Raw genomic sequence first — 14,415 nt, 5'->3', positions numbered from 1 at the left:
ACAGGAGAAGGCTAGTGGCTGGGGGCTGGAACGTGGTGGGTGGAGGCAGGATGCAAAGTCAGATCTTCTGGCTTTTAAGTATGGTCCTTTCCGGGCCTCCAGGCCAGGAGGAAGAGCAAGAGCAAAGGCTCAGCAATGAAAAAGGCACAAGGAGTTCTCTCTGGCAGGCTCTGATGGTTTCACCTCTTAAAATTCATTACCGGCTCCCAGAAGTTTCAGACGAAGGTCAAACTCCTTAGCTTAACACAAGGTGCCCTAGAATAAGGGTTCTAACCCAAAACAGTCATGGATCCCTTTGAGAATACAATATACAACGTTGTGAGTCCACTCCCTGTGAAAATGCATGTGTGAACATGAGCACACATACACACATCTTCACATTCAAATTTCAGGGTTTTGTGGGTCCCCTCCCCTGGGATCTAGAGGTTCATGGGCCCCCATGGCTTTAATGCTTGCCCTTCTTCATCCCCAACACGTTTCCACATTTTCCCCTCGTGGACGGTCAGCTCCATGAGGGCCGGGGCCTGGTCTGCTGTGTTCCCTTCTGTATCCCCAGCACCTAGAACAGCCCCTGGCCCCTAAGAGGCCCTCAGCAAGCACCTGTGGAATGAAGTGTGAAGACAGCTGGTTTCATACCTCCTTGCCTTTGCACCTGCTCTTCCTTCTTGTGGGCATGACAGATTCCCCTCTTCATTTCTAATATACCCCTCCTTCACAACTCACCTCGTTTTACCTTTTCCTGGAAGCTGTCTGGTCCCCTAAGCTGGGCTTGGGTCCCTGCGCATGTATTCCCCAAAACACTAGTCTCACCTCCACTGAAGGCCTCCCAGTGACCTTGACTCGTTGGTTGAGCTGTCTGCCTCCTCCCCGTGAGCTATAAATCTCCTGGGGGCCCACAGCCACGTGGTAGGTGTAGGCCTGCCTCCTATCCCAGCACCTGGCATGTAACGAGCCCCGGGGAACACTTGTTGAATAAATCAAAGGGAGTGGTGGGACATGAAGCTGAAAAAATAAGCTGGGGGACCTCTGCAAGGCCAAGGACTTCCAGTGTTGTGAGATGGCCCACAGGAGCTCCTGGGTTGTGTTTTGATTGTGTTTTCTTGTTTCATTTTTCTTTTCTTTTCTCTTCTTTTCCTTTACTTTCTTTTTCCTTTTCTTCTCTTTCCTTTCTTTTCCTTTTAAGGGTGGTGATAGATGTGGTCGAGTGTGCTTAATGAATGGAGGATATATTGGAAAGGAGAGAGAACTTATGACAGTTTAAAAACCTTAAAGCCACTGTAATAGTTCAGATGAAAAAAAAAAAAAAAGGGAAGAGACCAAAGATACATTTCTGTATCAGACTTGATAGGATTTCTCAGCCCCCCCTCCCTACCCCAGTGGTAACCCTTTTCTCGACTCTGTCTCCCTGACACCACCCCCAATCACATGGGTTCTCCTGCTGGCTGCAGCCTGCTTCGCAGCCGGGCCAGCAGCAGTATCCGCTCCGGAGTCACGCAGGCTGGGTCCTGATCCTGAATCTGCAGCTGATGAGCTGTGCGATTTTGCCCAAGGCATGCACACTCCTGAGCCTCACTCTTCTAGTCCGTTAAGTGCTGGAAATAATGGTATCCAGTTCACTGTGTAAGAACTTATTTCTTCTAATAAATAGTTATTATAAACTTTTGCATGAAGAATGTAAATAAAATGGTGCAGCCACTTTGGAAAACAGGCTGGCAGTTCCTCACATAGATAGCATAGAGTTACCACATGACCCAGCAAATTCCGCTTTTAGGAATATACCCCAGAGAACTGAGAACAGCCGTAGGCACAGAAATTTGGACACAAGCGTTCATAGCGGCGTGATTCAGAAGAGCCAAATAGTGCAAGCAACCCAATTGTCCATCAACTGGTGGATAAACACAATGTGTGTGTACTAATCTCCAATGTAATCATATTTGGTCATAGCAATTCATGCTGCTCCCACATGGAAGAACCTTGTAAACATTGCTCAGTGAAAGAAGCCAGACACAAAAGGCCGCATACTGTATGACTGCACTTATATGAAATGCCCAGAATAGGCAGATCCACTGAGACAGAAGTGGATTCGTGGTTGCCAGGAACTGGAGGAGGGAAACATGGGAAGTGGTGGCTAATGGGTGTGAAGTTTCTTCTTGGGGCAATGAAAATGTTGTGCAATTAGACAGGGGTGATGGTTGTACAACTTTGTGAATATACTAAAATCCACTGAATTTTACACTTTAAAATATCTACTTTTTTTTTTTTTAAAGATTTTATTTACTTATTTGAGAGAGAGAGAGAATGAGAGATAGAGAGCACGAGAGGGAAGAGGGTCAGAGGGAGAAGCCGACTCCCCGCTGAGCAGGGAGCCCGATATGGGACTCGATCCCAGGACTCCAGGATCATGACCTGAGCCGAAGGCAGTCGCTTAACCGACTGAGCCACCCAGGCGCCCTAAAATATCTACTTTTAAAATTACTCAAAAAAACATTTTTTTTTAATCTTTAAAAAAAAAAAGAAAAGGGGCGCCTGGCTGGCTCAGTTGCTGGAGCATGCGACTCTTGATCTTGGGGTTGTGAGTTCGAGCCCCAGTTTCCATGTAGAGATTACATTAAGAAATAAATATAAATCTTTAAAATATTTAATTTTAATTTCCTCTTGGGTGCCTGGGTGGCTCAGTTGGTTAAGCATCTGCCTTCGGCTCGGGTCATGATCCAGGGTCTTGGGATCACGTCCCACATCGGGCTCCCTGCCCCATGGGGAGCCTGCTTCTCCCTCTGACCCTCCCCCCTGCCTGTGTGCACTCACTCTTCTCATGCTCTCTCACACTGTCTCTCAAATAAATGGAATCCTAAAAAAAATAAAATATGTATGCGACACCTGGGTGGCTCAGTTGGTTAAGCGTCTGCCTTCGGCTCAGGTCATGATCCCAGGGGAGCCTACTTCTCCCTCTGCCTGCTGCCCGCCCCCCCCCCCCCCGCCGCTTGTGCTCTCTAGCAAATAAATAAAATCTTTAAAAAAATAAAATATTTAATTTTATGATATGTGAACTTATATCTCAATTAATAACACACACACCTTTGCATGTGTAGGGCACTAAGGATTCGATAGTGAGTAGGATACAGACCTTACCCTCAGAGAATGCAAAGTCCAATGGGACAGAGGTAGAGCTGAATAATTACACAGAAGGTGTAATTGCATCTAAAGGAGGTGCCAAAGAAGAGAGACATAGGGTGCTATGTCAACCTATCACTGGGGAAGGGGTTTAATCTAGACTGGAGGTCAGTGTGCTTGTACTCTGATCTGAAGATAGTTTCCCACGTCTGAATCAGGATTTATCAGCAACCCCCAAGAGGAGGACACAGTGCGTGCGGAGGTCCTACGGCAGGAGGATGCCGGAGACATTCAGTGCTGAATGAAGGCCAGAATGGATGAAGCACACAGAACGAGGGACTGTGGTGTAAGGATGCAGCTGGAAAGATCTTCTAAAATATTAAGTGGGGGCACCTGGCTGGCTTAGTCAGTGGAGTGCGGGACTCTTGATCTTGGGGTTGTAAGTTTGAGCCCCATGTTGGGTGTAGAGATTACTTAAAAACAAAATCTTAAAAAAAATCCTTTTAAAATAATAAGTGCCCAATAATGACCACAAATGACCTTCCTCTTCCCTAACCCGCTCCTGCTCCGTTGTTGCCTGTGTCAGTGAAAGTACCACCCGCCACCTAGTCACATAAGCCACAAAACAGGAGTTACCCAACTTGCTCACCTCACTGCCTCACCTTCCACATCCAACCTACTAGACAGCCTGTGGACCCTATCTTTATTTTTTTTTTTAAGATTTTATTTATTTATTCATGAGAGACAGAGGGAGAGAGAGAGAGAGAGAAGCAGAGGGAGAAGCAGGCTCCCAAGGAGCAGGGAGCCCGATGCGGGACTCGATCCCAGGACCCTGGGATCATGACCTGAGCCGAAGGCAGACGCTTAACCATCTGAGCCACCCAGGCGCCCTGGACCCTATCTTTAAAGATCTCTCGTCTTCATCCACTGCCATCCCGAAGCCCAGGTCATCAGCAGCTACACCTCCACTCCCGCAGCCCTTTAAATCTGGCTTTTTAAGATTTTACTTTTAAGTCATCTCTACACCCAACATGGGGCTCAAACTCACACCCCCAGATCAAGAGTCACATGCCCCACCAAGTGAGCCAGCCAGGCGCTCCTCTCCACCCAGCCTTTCTGATTCCACCTGTGCACGTGACCCCACGGTCCAGTCAGAATGATCTTCTGGAAACATGGATTTGATCAGACCGCTCTCCTTACAAGCTTCCCATGACCCTTGGGCAAATATACAAACCCCCAACAATGCTCCCAAGTCCGTCTGGGCCCCACCTGCAACCCCAGCCTCCCTTCTGGTCTCTCTCTTCTCTATGCTTTCACCATGGTGACCTCTTCATGCCCATTAACACCCCACGTTCTCCCATCTCAAGTTTCTCCTGGGCCTGGAACATTCCCCTGCCCCAGCCTATCTAACTAATCCTTCAGATTATGGCTTAACGGTCACTTCCTGGGTGAAAGCTCCTTGCCCGATTCCGGCAATAAATCCCCTTGCTATGTGATCTAACTTTTGATGAAATTCAACAAGATGTGTCTGTTCCGGGGGCGCCTCCGTGATCTGATCTGATCTGATCTGCCTTCAGATCAGGACCTGATCCTGGGGTCCTGGGATGGAGCCCCACGTTGGGCTCCCGCTCAGCAGGAAGTCTGCTCCTCCCGCTGCTCCCCTCCCCACCCCACTGTGCTTGCTCACTCACTTTCTCAAATGAATAAATAAAATCTTAAAAAAAAAATGTGTCTGTTTTGTCCAACTGACTGCACGCGTGGGAGGGCAAGGACCCATGCCCGCCTCTCTTACCACTACCCTCCCACCACTTAACATAGAACCTACCACTTACCTGGCCCCTGCCGGCCGAATTCCACTCATCCTTCAAATCTCACTTACCACGTTCTGGGGGACATCCTTCTCTGAGCGCCCAGACTTGGAGGCACATTCCTCTATATAGCCCCAGAGCTCCCGAACATCTCCTGTGGTGCTACTTCCTGTAGCACTTAACACAATTACAAAAGCAACTGGTTTTAGTATGTCTCCACATTCAATTTTTTTTATCGTTTCTCTTTGCTCCAGAACTTAAAACAATGCTCATCACAACACCCCCTTCAGGTCAGCCCACAGATATTTTTATGATGATCCCTAAAATTGTATGCAAAATTCTATGTGCATGTACATTTTCTAAAGAACCATCCCTGGCTTTTGTTGGAGTTTCATGGGGGCGTAAGACCTGAAAGAAGTTAAGAACCTTCCCCCAGGAGCTGAAGATGGTCTCTCCTTCAAAACAGCACTGGCAGCCCAGACTTCTACTATGCAAAACTGTCCCCACTAGCATACAGGTTCCAAGAGGGCAGGGATCTTTCTCTGTTTTGTTCAGTGATATGTCCCAAATGCCCAGAACGGTGCCTGGCCCGTGCCGGTTCTAGGTGCAGAAAGACCATAGTCTCAATTGTAATAGTTGTGAGAACTGTACATGTGTTGGTTAGCAATGGCTATATAACAAATTATCGCAAAGTGTAATGGCTTCAAACAACATTCATTATCTTGGTTTCTCTAGGTCAGCAGTCAGGATGCAGCTCAGAGGGGTCCTCTGCCTCAGAGGGGTCCTCTGCCTCAGAGGTGGCTCGCAGAGCTGTGAAGTGTCAGCCGGGGCTGCAATCGTCTGGAGAAGCATGTGTTTTTGTTTTTTTTTCTTAAGATTTTATTTATTTATTTGACAGAGAAAGACACAGCGAGAGAGGGAACACAAGCAGGGGGAGTGGGAGAGGGAGAAGCAGGCTCTCTGCCGAGCAGGGAGCCCAATGCAGGGTTCGATCCCAGGATCCTGGGATCATGACCTGAGCCGAAGGCAGATGCTTAACGACTGAGCCACCCAGGCGCCCCGAGAAGTGTCTGCTTCTGAGCTCACTTGTGGGGTTGTCAGCAGGATTGAGTTCCTCGCCGGCTGGAGGCTACCCTCAGTTCCTTCCACACAGGCCTATTCACAGGGCAGCTCACAAGATGTAAGCTTGCTTCGTCATGGGAAGCAAGAGAAGAGAACGAACAAGACCCTCACGATCTCTTGTACCTTAACCCCAGAAACGGCATCCTGTCGTCTCTGCTGAGGTGTTAGAAGCCAGTCTGTAGGTCTAGTGCACACTCAGGGGAAGCAGACGGTACCAGGCACGACTGGCTTCGGGCAGGACCCCTGCACGCCATCGAGAGCCTGCCTATTCCCAGACATCCACGTGTGTTCTCATCTAGCATCCGGCTCACCTGAAAGCCCGGAGCAGGCACAGACCAAATGCCTACAGGTCAAGCAGAGGATGAGGGAAGAAATTAGCAGTGGGAGTTTTGCTGCTCATCCTTGGCTACTGCCAAGCAGGAATGGAGGCTGACCATCTAATATCTAAACTCCAAAGTTTAGATATTCTAAACTTTCAAAAGAAGTCAAATCCAGGGGCACCTGGGTGGCTCAGTCATTAAGCGTCTGCCTTCAGCTCAGGTCATGATCCCAGGGTCCTGGGATCGAGACCCGCATCGGGCTCCCTGCTCTGCGGGAAGTCTGCTTCTCCCTCTCCCACTTCCCCTGCTTGTGTTCCCTCTCTCGCTGTGTCTCTCTCTGTCAAATAAATAAATAAATAAATAACCTTTAAAAAAAATTAAAAAAAAAAAGAAGTCAAATCCAGATTTTTGAGAGCCATTTCCTGATTTTATTTTTTTTTTTTTAAAGATTTTATTTATTTGACAGAGAGAGACACAGCAAGAGAGGGAACACATGTGAGGGAGAGGAAGAAGCAGGCTTCCCGCTGAGAAGAGAGCCCGATGCAGGGCTCGATCCCAGGACCCTGGGATCATGACCCGAGCCGAAGGCAGACACTTAACGACTGAGCCACCCAGGTGCCCCAACATTTCCTGATTTTAAAACTGATAATCTAGTTGGGGTACCAGTGAGTTAAAGCATCTGTCTTTGACTCAGGTCATGATCCCAGGATCATGGGATTGAGCCCTACATTGGGCTCTCTTCTCAGTGAGGAGCCTGCTTCTCCCTCTCCAGCTCCCCCTGCTTGTACCCTCTTTCTCTCTCAGATAAATAAAATCTTTTAAATAAATAAGTACTGATAATCTAGCAAAAATACACAAGGCTTAGGAGTGTTGGACTCCGCTCTATGGCAGAAAGAACCTAAACTATCCTACCACCCTTTGTATGTGTGTTCCACCTCTCCTGTACCCCCTCCCCGCTCCCCACAATATTCACGAGGGCTGGGACCAAGCAAATTCACTTTGGATACTTTCTGTAGCTCTTTGCATGTAGCAGCCGATAATAAATATTGTCGAATGAAATATGAAATTGCTGACATGTACCTCTTGAGGGAGCATCCCCACGCCCCCCCCAATTCTAGAGGAGTGGTTAAAAGTGGGCTCTGCTGTCTGAACAGACTAGAATCCTGGCTCTGTCCCTTGTCTGTTGTGTGACCTTCAGCAAGTAACTAACTTTTCAGAGTTCAGCTTCTTCATCTGTAAAGTGAGAAAAACCATACCTGCTTGGGAGTTGTTATAAGCGTTAAGTGAACTAATACACTTCTTAGCACACCACCGCAACCCAAGAGCTATTCTTACTGGCTCCCGGGCACCTCTCCCCTTAATCTGTTCCCTACCACCCTCCTCCACTACCCACCCACTGGCAGTCGGGGAGAGCCTCGGAAACCCACATCTGTCTCTTTCACTGCCAGGGTTTACATCCTCCAACAGTTTGCGGCTGCCCTGGGCAGGAGAAAATCCCAAACTCCTTAACACAGCTTCTCAAGGCTCTTTTGGAGCTCTGCCTGCCCAGCCCCCAAGTCTCATCTCTCACCACCACCTCCCTTCACACTCGGCACTCCAGGCACACTGAAGCTGTTTCTTGAACGCGCCACACCTTCTGCCACTTCAAAGCCTTTGCAAGTACTATTCCCTCCAGCTGGAACCTCTTCTCTCCGCTCCTACCACCCCTCCTAGATGTTCCCGCTAGGCACTATCAGAATTTTTGATGTTCCTTGCTAAACCCGAGGTCAGGCACAGTATCTTTCTCATCACTCCCCTCTCCCTACCAAGAGGCCGCCGGCACCCAAGGGGCAAATAGGCCTTTGTGAAACTGCCCGCGGCCCTGCTGAGCCTGTGAGCACACAGCGCCACCTGTTGACCCAAGCTTGCACTTCAGTACCTAGAAAGGAGCCTTCACTTTCTGCCTGCCGCTAGGGTCAGAGCACTTGGCTTTGAGAGTTTCCCAGGGTCTGGGCGCCTGGGTGGCTCAGTCGTTGGGCGTCTGCCTTCGGTTCAGGTCGTGTTCCCAGGGTCCTGGGATCGAGCCCCGCATCGGGCTCCCTGCTTCGTAGGAGGCCTGCTTCTCCCCTTCCCACTCCCCTGCTTATGTTCCCTCTCTGTGTCTCTGTCAAATAAATAAAATCTTAAAAAAAAAAAAAAGTTTCCCAGGGTTTATCCCGTGTCTTCTCACACCAAACTCAGCAGTAACAATCAAACAAACAAGCTAACATTATCAAGCACTTAACCTGACAGAGATAGGCACTTTCCTAAGTGTTGCAGTTATTAACTGTTTCATTTTCACACCACTCAATCCAGGAGGCAGGTACCACTACTACCATGTTATGGATGGGGTCACTGAGGCACTCGGCAGGTAAACGCCTCACCCGTGATCACACAGCTAGAAAATTCCACCCCAGGTGGTCTGGCTTGGGCAGTTTGTTGTTTTTTCTTTTGTTTTTTAACAGAGGGAGAGAGAGGTAGAGGGAGGGACAGAGGGAGAGGGAGAATCTTAAGCAGACTCCATGCCCACCCTGCACAGTGCCCAAGGCAGGGCTTGACCTCACAGGCGTGAGATCATGCCTGAGGCAAAGTCGAGAGTCGGATGCTCAAACGACTGAGCCACCCCGGAGCCCCTGGGCCTGCCCTTTTAAGCCCCAAACTCGCTGCCGCTAGTGCTTCCTTTACTCCATGCCCAGTGACCTGGTGAGGTTCCATCCCCAACACCCACCTTTCTCTACTACAAAGGCACTGCCACAGTGGCACTAACGTCAACCAAAATCTCACCTGGAGGGAGCGAGCCACACATTCTGGAAGCCGCAAAGCTCTCCAGGACACTCAGGAATTCAAGGCAGCGGTCTCCTCAAGGAGAAGGCAAGAGCGGCAGTCAGCCCCCACTCCTCTCGTGAGACCTCCAACAAGCAACCAGCGCTCCGGGCCTCCACTGCCTAATAGGGCCCCTGAGCCCAGCTGAGTGGGTTAGATCAGGTATTTTCCCCCATTGAGGTGTTTTATCTGCATGCATTACATCCCTAGAAAAAGAATCTCAGGATTTTCCCTCTTGTGTGTTTTTGTCTTGTTTCTTCACAGGCCATGATGCAAACTGAGGCTGTCAGTACAATGAAACCAAACGGCAGGAGGGGAGCAGATTATTGACATTTTTCTAGATCTTTGAGCTGTCCATCAAATCTGGGGCTGATTACTCCACACTTATTTAACCTGCCTGTGAGGTTGACCACAAGTTTCCCGGCTCTGTGATCATCAATGATTTCAGATTCGCCAAGGTAACCATGCTTCACCATCACAGAAACCGGATGACTCTGGAGCACGGCCTAATAAGAACTTGGCGTTTGTCTCCCTTTTCCGCATTGTTAATGCTCTTGCGAACATCTGCCAGGACATTCATGTGCACCATTATGGCGGCACAGAAAGATGGTGGAAAGAGCTAGACCGGATGTTGTATGAAGGGTAAGGAACGCCGTCCCTGATTCAGGCAAACCGTGAATGACAGCGGTTTTCACTCAGTCCCCTCCCTGGATCACTCACATCACACATGAACCTGGTCCCCTCACGTGTTTGGATATTGCCACTTAGAACCCAGGGGTTGGCTACTTCCCTCTCAAATCCCATCTCCTGTTCACTTGTTCCTCTAAATGTTCCTTTATATCTGGAAAAATGCCCGCCTGACTCCACTTAAATTTTAGGTTGTCATGTATACAGCTCGTATCTATTGAGCACTTCCTACGTCCCAGTCATTACTCTAAATGCTGGACACATATTAAACCATTTAAACCTCACCACGGCCCTATGATTATCCCCATTTTACAGATGAGGAAGCTAAAGCACGCAGTGAAGTGACATGTTCAAGGTCATACAGCAAGAGGCTGACCTGGGATACAACCCAGAACATCGCACCAGTCTGTGCTTTTCAACACCACGAGACTCCCTCTGCTGGTAGAGGCTGTGCCAGCCACACTGCTTTACATGTAGTAGGTGTCAAGAAACCTGTTTTAATATATATATATATACACACACACACACACACACACACACATACATTTACATACACAGTCACATCGCAGTGTGACAAATACCCCTTCTTCAACCAGGAAAGTAACTCTACCATATTCTGGGCTCCTCGAGGCTCTCCCGAGGGAGCCAAGGCCCAGCAGTCTTCACAGATGACACCCAATGGGGGCACTTTTATTAGACAAGTGGGAAGGGGCAGGGCGCACCTTGGGGTGTATACCGTCTGGGGCCTCACACGGGCCCAGAGCTCTGCTGCACCCTCTTCATCAGCTCTTCATCCTGCATAGACAACTCTGTCAACTTCTTGCCCATCCGCTCATGGATATCAAGGTACTTGGAGACACAGCGGTCCAGGCACACAGATTCGCCCTTGGACAGTTCTGCTTCCTTGTAGTGTGGAGGCACGCACTTCCGGTGACAGGCACTGGTCATTCTGGGGTGGGGGGGCGGGGAAGGAAGGGTAAGATCAGGTCAGCAGCATCCTGAGGCATACAAGGAACTCTCCATCATTCCTGCCCTGCTATGCTGACTTCATCTCCCAGGAAGGCAGTGTAAACCCTCAGTTTGCATTTCAACCATCTTAGGAGGTCCTTGAGAGTGCTCACCTGATCTGAGCCCATGTTTATTTAAATAGGAACAATTAGTTGAGTACTGGCTATGTTCCAGGCATCATGCTAAGTGCTTGACACAGCTTGTCATGCAGTCCTTACAATAACCCTATGAGGTAGGCACAATCATTATCCCCATTTTACAGATAAAGAAATTAAGGCATGGAGAGCCTCAGGATCATGTAAAGCTGGGATATAAACCCACGGAGTCTGATCTCGCAGCCTGCATTTTAAAATTATGTAAAAATATTTGGAAGTATTCTAATATATAGCCTCCAAGATAAACCATCAAGAGAAAATACCAGGGGGCTTAAGCCAATAAAAACAGCAAACATGTGTGGACTACTTACTGTGTGCTGGGCTTGATACTAAGAGCTTGTCATACGTTTCTACATTTAACATCTATAGTATCTCCACAAGGTAGGTACCATTATTATCTCCATTTTATTTATTTTTAAAAAGATTTATTATTTATTTGAGAGAGAGAGAGAAAGCATGTGCGCGGGCATGACTGTGCGGGTGAACAGGGAAGCAGAGGGAGAATCTCAAGAAAGCTCCCTGCTGAGCACAGAACCCAATGTGGGGCTTGATCCTGTGACCCTCAGATCACAACATGCACTGAAATCAAGAGTCAGATGCTCAACAGACTGAGCCAACCAGGCGCCCCCTACCTCCATTTTATAGAGGGGAAAACCACCAATCAAACAGCCAAGTAACTTACCCCAGGTCAAACTAGTGGTGATTGGTGCAGTTACAATTTGTTCCCAAATCTGCCAAATGGTTGTGGGCACTAGTTTGGAACTGGACTGAGGTACTGGTCCTGACATTGCTACTGACCAGCTGTGAGCCCTGAGAAAGTCATTTAACCTCTAGACGCCTCAATGTCTTCACCTTAGAATGGGACAACTAAAATTGACCCAGTGGATCATTTTGAAGCTTAAAAAGGATTAAGGCATGTAAACTGCTCAGCATGTGCCTGAGATGGAGTAAGAGTTCAAGAAATGTTAACCACAGGAGCACCTGGGTGACTCAGTCGTTAAGCATCTGCCTTCGGCTCAGGTCACGATCCCCGGGTCCTGGGTTCGAGCCCCGCATCGGGCTCCCTGCTCAGCGGGAAGCCTGCTTCTCCCTCTCCCGCTCCCCCTGCTTGTGTTCCCTCTCTCACTGTCTCTCTCTCTGTCAAATGAATAAATAAAATTAAAAGAAAGAAAGAAAGAAAGAAAGAAAGAAAGAAAGAAAGAAAGAAAGAAAGAAATGTTAACCACTAAGTAGGCTATGTTCTGTTTGTCACAAAGGCAAACGCTCAACTGTTCCTGGAACCCGACCAGAGCTTGGACTGGTGCTTCTCTTCCTGCTCAGCTACTGGCTCGATAACTGCATCCCAATCCAGATGTCCAACTCGTTCTAGTGACCCCATACCGCCTCTGCGTTAGCCCTCAACCATGAGGAGTGTAGGTGGGGGTGGGTACCCTCCAAAAGGCACCCTGAGAAAGGGTGACCTAGGATCATTTTCAAAGACAAGGGAGCGCACTGTCCGCCCTTACCTGTTGTACATATCAGCCATCATCTCTACCTCCAGCTCCGCAGCCAGCTGCTGGGCCCTGAGCGGATCCATCTCAGCCCTGCACCGTGGAAGAGATCTCCTTCTGGCTTCCTAGTCCTGGGAGCAGACATCACCGTCAGCTTCCACCTCTCCCGTTCCGTTTCCCATCCCAGGGAGGGTAGAGGATGCGGAGGATTCACAGGGCATGGGGCTGGCAGGGGTCACTGACCTCAGTGAGCTCAACCACCCCATCTCACAGATGTGGAAACGGAGGCCCAGAAAGGGAACACTGCCTAGTCCAAGGTCACATAGCATGTCAATGGAACGGCTGGAAATCGAGCCCTGGCGCCCCAGTCCCTCGTGGTCGCCCTTACCCAGAAGAAGATCTAGAGACCGGAAAGGAATACTAAACCGCGGGCCTGAACCTCCAGGGCCCCGGGAATTCGAAAACACGCGTAGCTAAGGTGCACAAGTCCCGGTTCAGGGGCTGCACCTCTGAAATGGCGGCGCCATCATCAGGGTCACCATGAGGCGAGAAGTCACTTACCACGGCCTGCGGCCAGTCACAATCCCCGCGGTGTCCCCAACTTCGGGTAAACAGTAGAAACTCACCGTGCGACCAGGTAAGATAAAGCGGAAGCACATGGGTCACTTCCGGGAGGGAAGTCCCGCCTCTTCTTTGATCGGACTCGCTTCCGGAATGAAGTACCAACGAGGCGGCGCTGGGAAATCGGCTACCATAGAGAGGGAGCCGCCGGCCGTGGCCGAAGGCGAAAGCGCCTTGCAAATGCTAGAGAGGACGCCAAAATACCATAGAGGCTGGGCGGAGTGCAGAGCGCCTGCAGCCTGGCTGTCAAGTCCCTTGGGTTATCGCGGAGAGATCGGAGTTTAACTGTTTTGTAGAAAGGGGCCAGAGGGCACAGCGTGGTGAATCTCGCCCCCGGCCCCGGAGAGTTGACGCCCCAGCACAAACCCAGGCACGGAGAAGGAAGGACTCCCCTAAAGAGCAGTTCTGTTTGTGCTGCAAATTAAGGTCACCTGGGACGCTTTAAAATATCCCGATGCCCATACCTCACTTCATACCAATTAAATCAGAACCTCTGGGAGTAGCACCCAGGCATCAGTAAATGTTTCAGTGCCTTAGGTGATTTCTTTGTGCAGCCAAGTTTGAGAGCCAGTTCTCCAAGGGACTGTGGGAATACAGCTGCATGTAGGTCCTAAGTTTTCCCTGGGGTTGCAGAGAAGCGAGGCACGGTTCCTGCTCACAGAAAAACGAGACATGTATACAGTCTGTTTTATGCAGCTTCTTCTGTTGGACGCCCTGGAACATAACGAGATGAATAGGAGCGATTTTGGCTGCCATGAGAGCTAACCTAGTGTATTTGAGCGAGGGAAGGGGAAAATACTTGTGAACTCTTCATCTTTCCAGACTTCATGTGTTCCTTGATCTGCACCCCTACACCACAAAAACCCACCCCAATCCTTTGATTTTTCAAGGCATTTCCCAGTAAACGAAGTTTAGAAGATGCAAATTAATGGTGCAAGCATACACTGCCCATTGGCGAAGGTGGGCTGGTTGGTCACTATATGCTTCCCTAATTGCCCAAGGTTTTAATAAAAGTCAAGATTTTAAATACTGGTCCTCATTTCTGCTCTAAGAACTCATCTCTCTCAAGCCCTGTGCCCCGATACTTTAAAATTAAGGTAGGGGTGCCTGTGTGGCTCAGTCGGTTAGGCGTGGGACTATTGTTTTCTGTTCAGGTCACGATCTCATCGTGGTGAGATAGAGCCCTGCCTTGGCTCCTGGCTCAGTGCAGAGATTTTCTTGAGATTTTCTTCTGAGATTTTCTCCTTCTCCC

General features: G+C 49.2%; 1 protein-coding gene across 2 annotated transcripts; it reads right to left on the bottom strand.

The window, feature by feature from the left end:
• Window positions 1-6,027: 6,027 nt before the first annotated feature.
• Window positions 6,028-13,203, bottom strand: TIMM10 (translocase of inner mitochondrial membrane 10). Of its 2 annotated transcripts, XM_088017900.1 has the most exons (4): window positions 13,104-13,203; window positions 12,558-12,673; window positions 10,612-10,838; window positions 6,028-6,384 (listed from the first exon to the last, which is right to left on the bottom strand). In XM_088017900.1, the coding sequence occupies exons 2-3, from the start codon at window positions 12,626-12,628 to the stop codon at window positions 10,637-10,639; spliced, it is 273 nt and encodes a 90-aa protein (XP_087874026.1). In that variant the 5' UTR covers window positions 12,629-12,673; window positions 13,104-13,203; the 3' UTR covers window positions 6,028-6,384; window positions 10,612-10,636. The 2 variants fall into 2 exon arrangements, with proteins under 2 accessions (XP_087874026.1, XP_027966868.1); XM_028111067.2 differs by lacking the exon at window positions 6,028-6,384 and having other exon boundaries at window positions 10,551-10,838.
• Window positions 13,204-14,415: the final 1,212 nt, after the last annotated feature.

This window comes from Eumetopias jubatus, unplaced genomic scaffold (assembly GCF_037043125.1).
Source record: "Eumetopias jubatus isolate StellerSeaLion01/CBP00866 unplaced genomic scaffold, mEumJub1_p1.0 scaffold_13, whole genome shotgun sequence".
In the NCBI taxonomy this organism is placed as follows: domain Eukaryota; kingdom Metazoa; phylum Chordata; class Mammalia; order Carnivora; family Otariidae; genus Eumetopias; species Eumetopias jubatus.
Note: the sequence above shows the minus strand (reverse complement) of the source record. Positions and strands in the feature narration are given on the sequence as shown.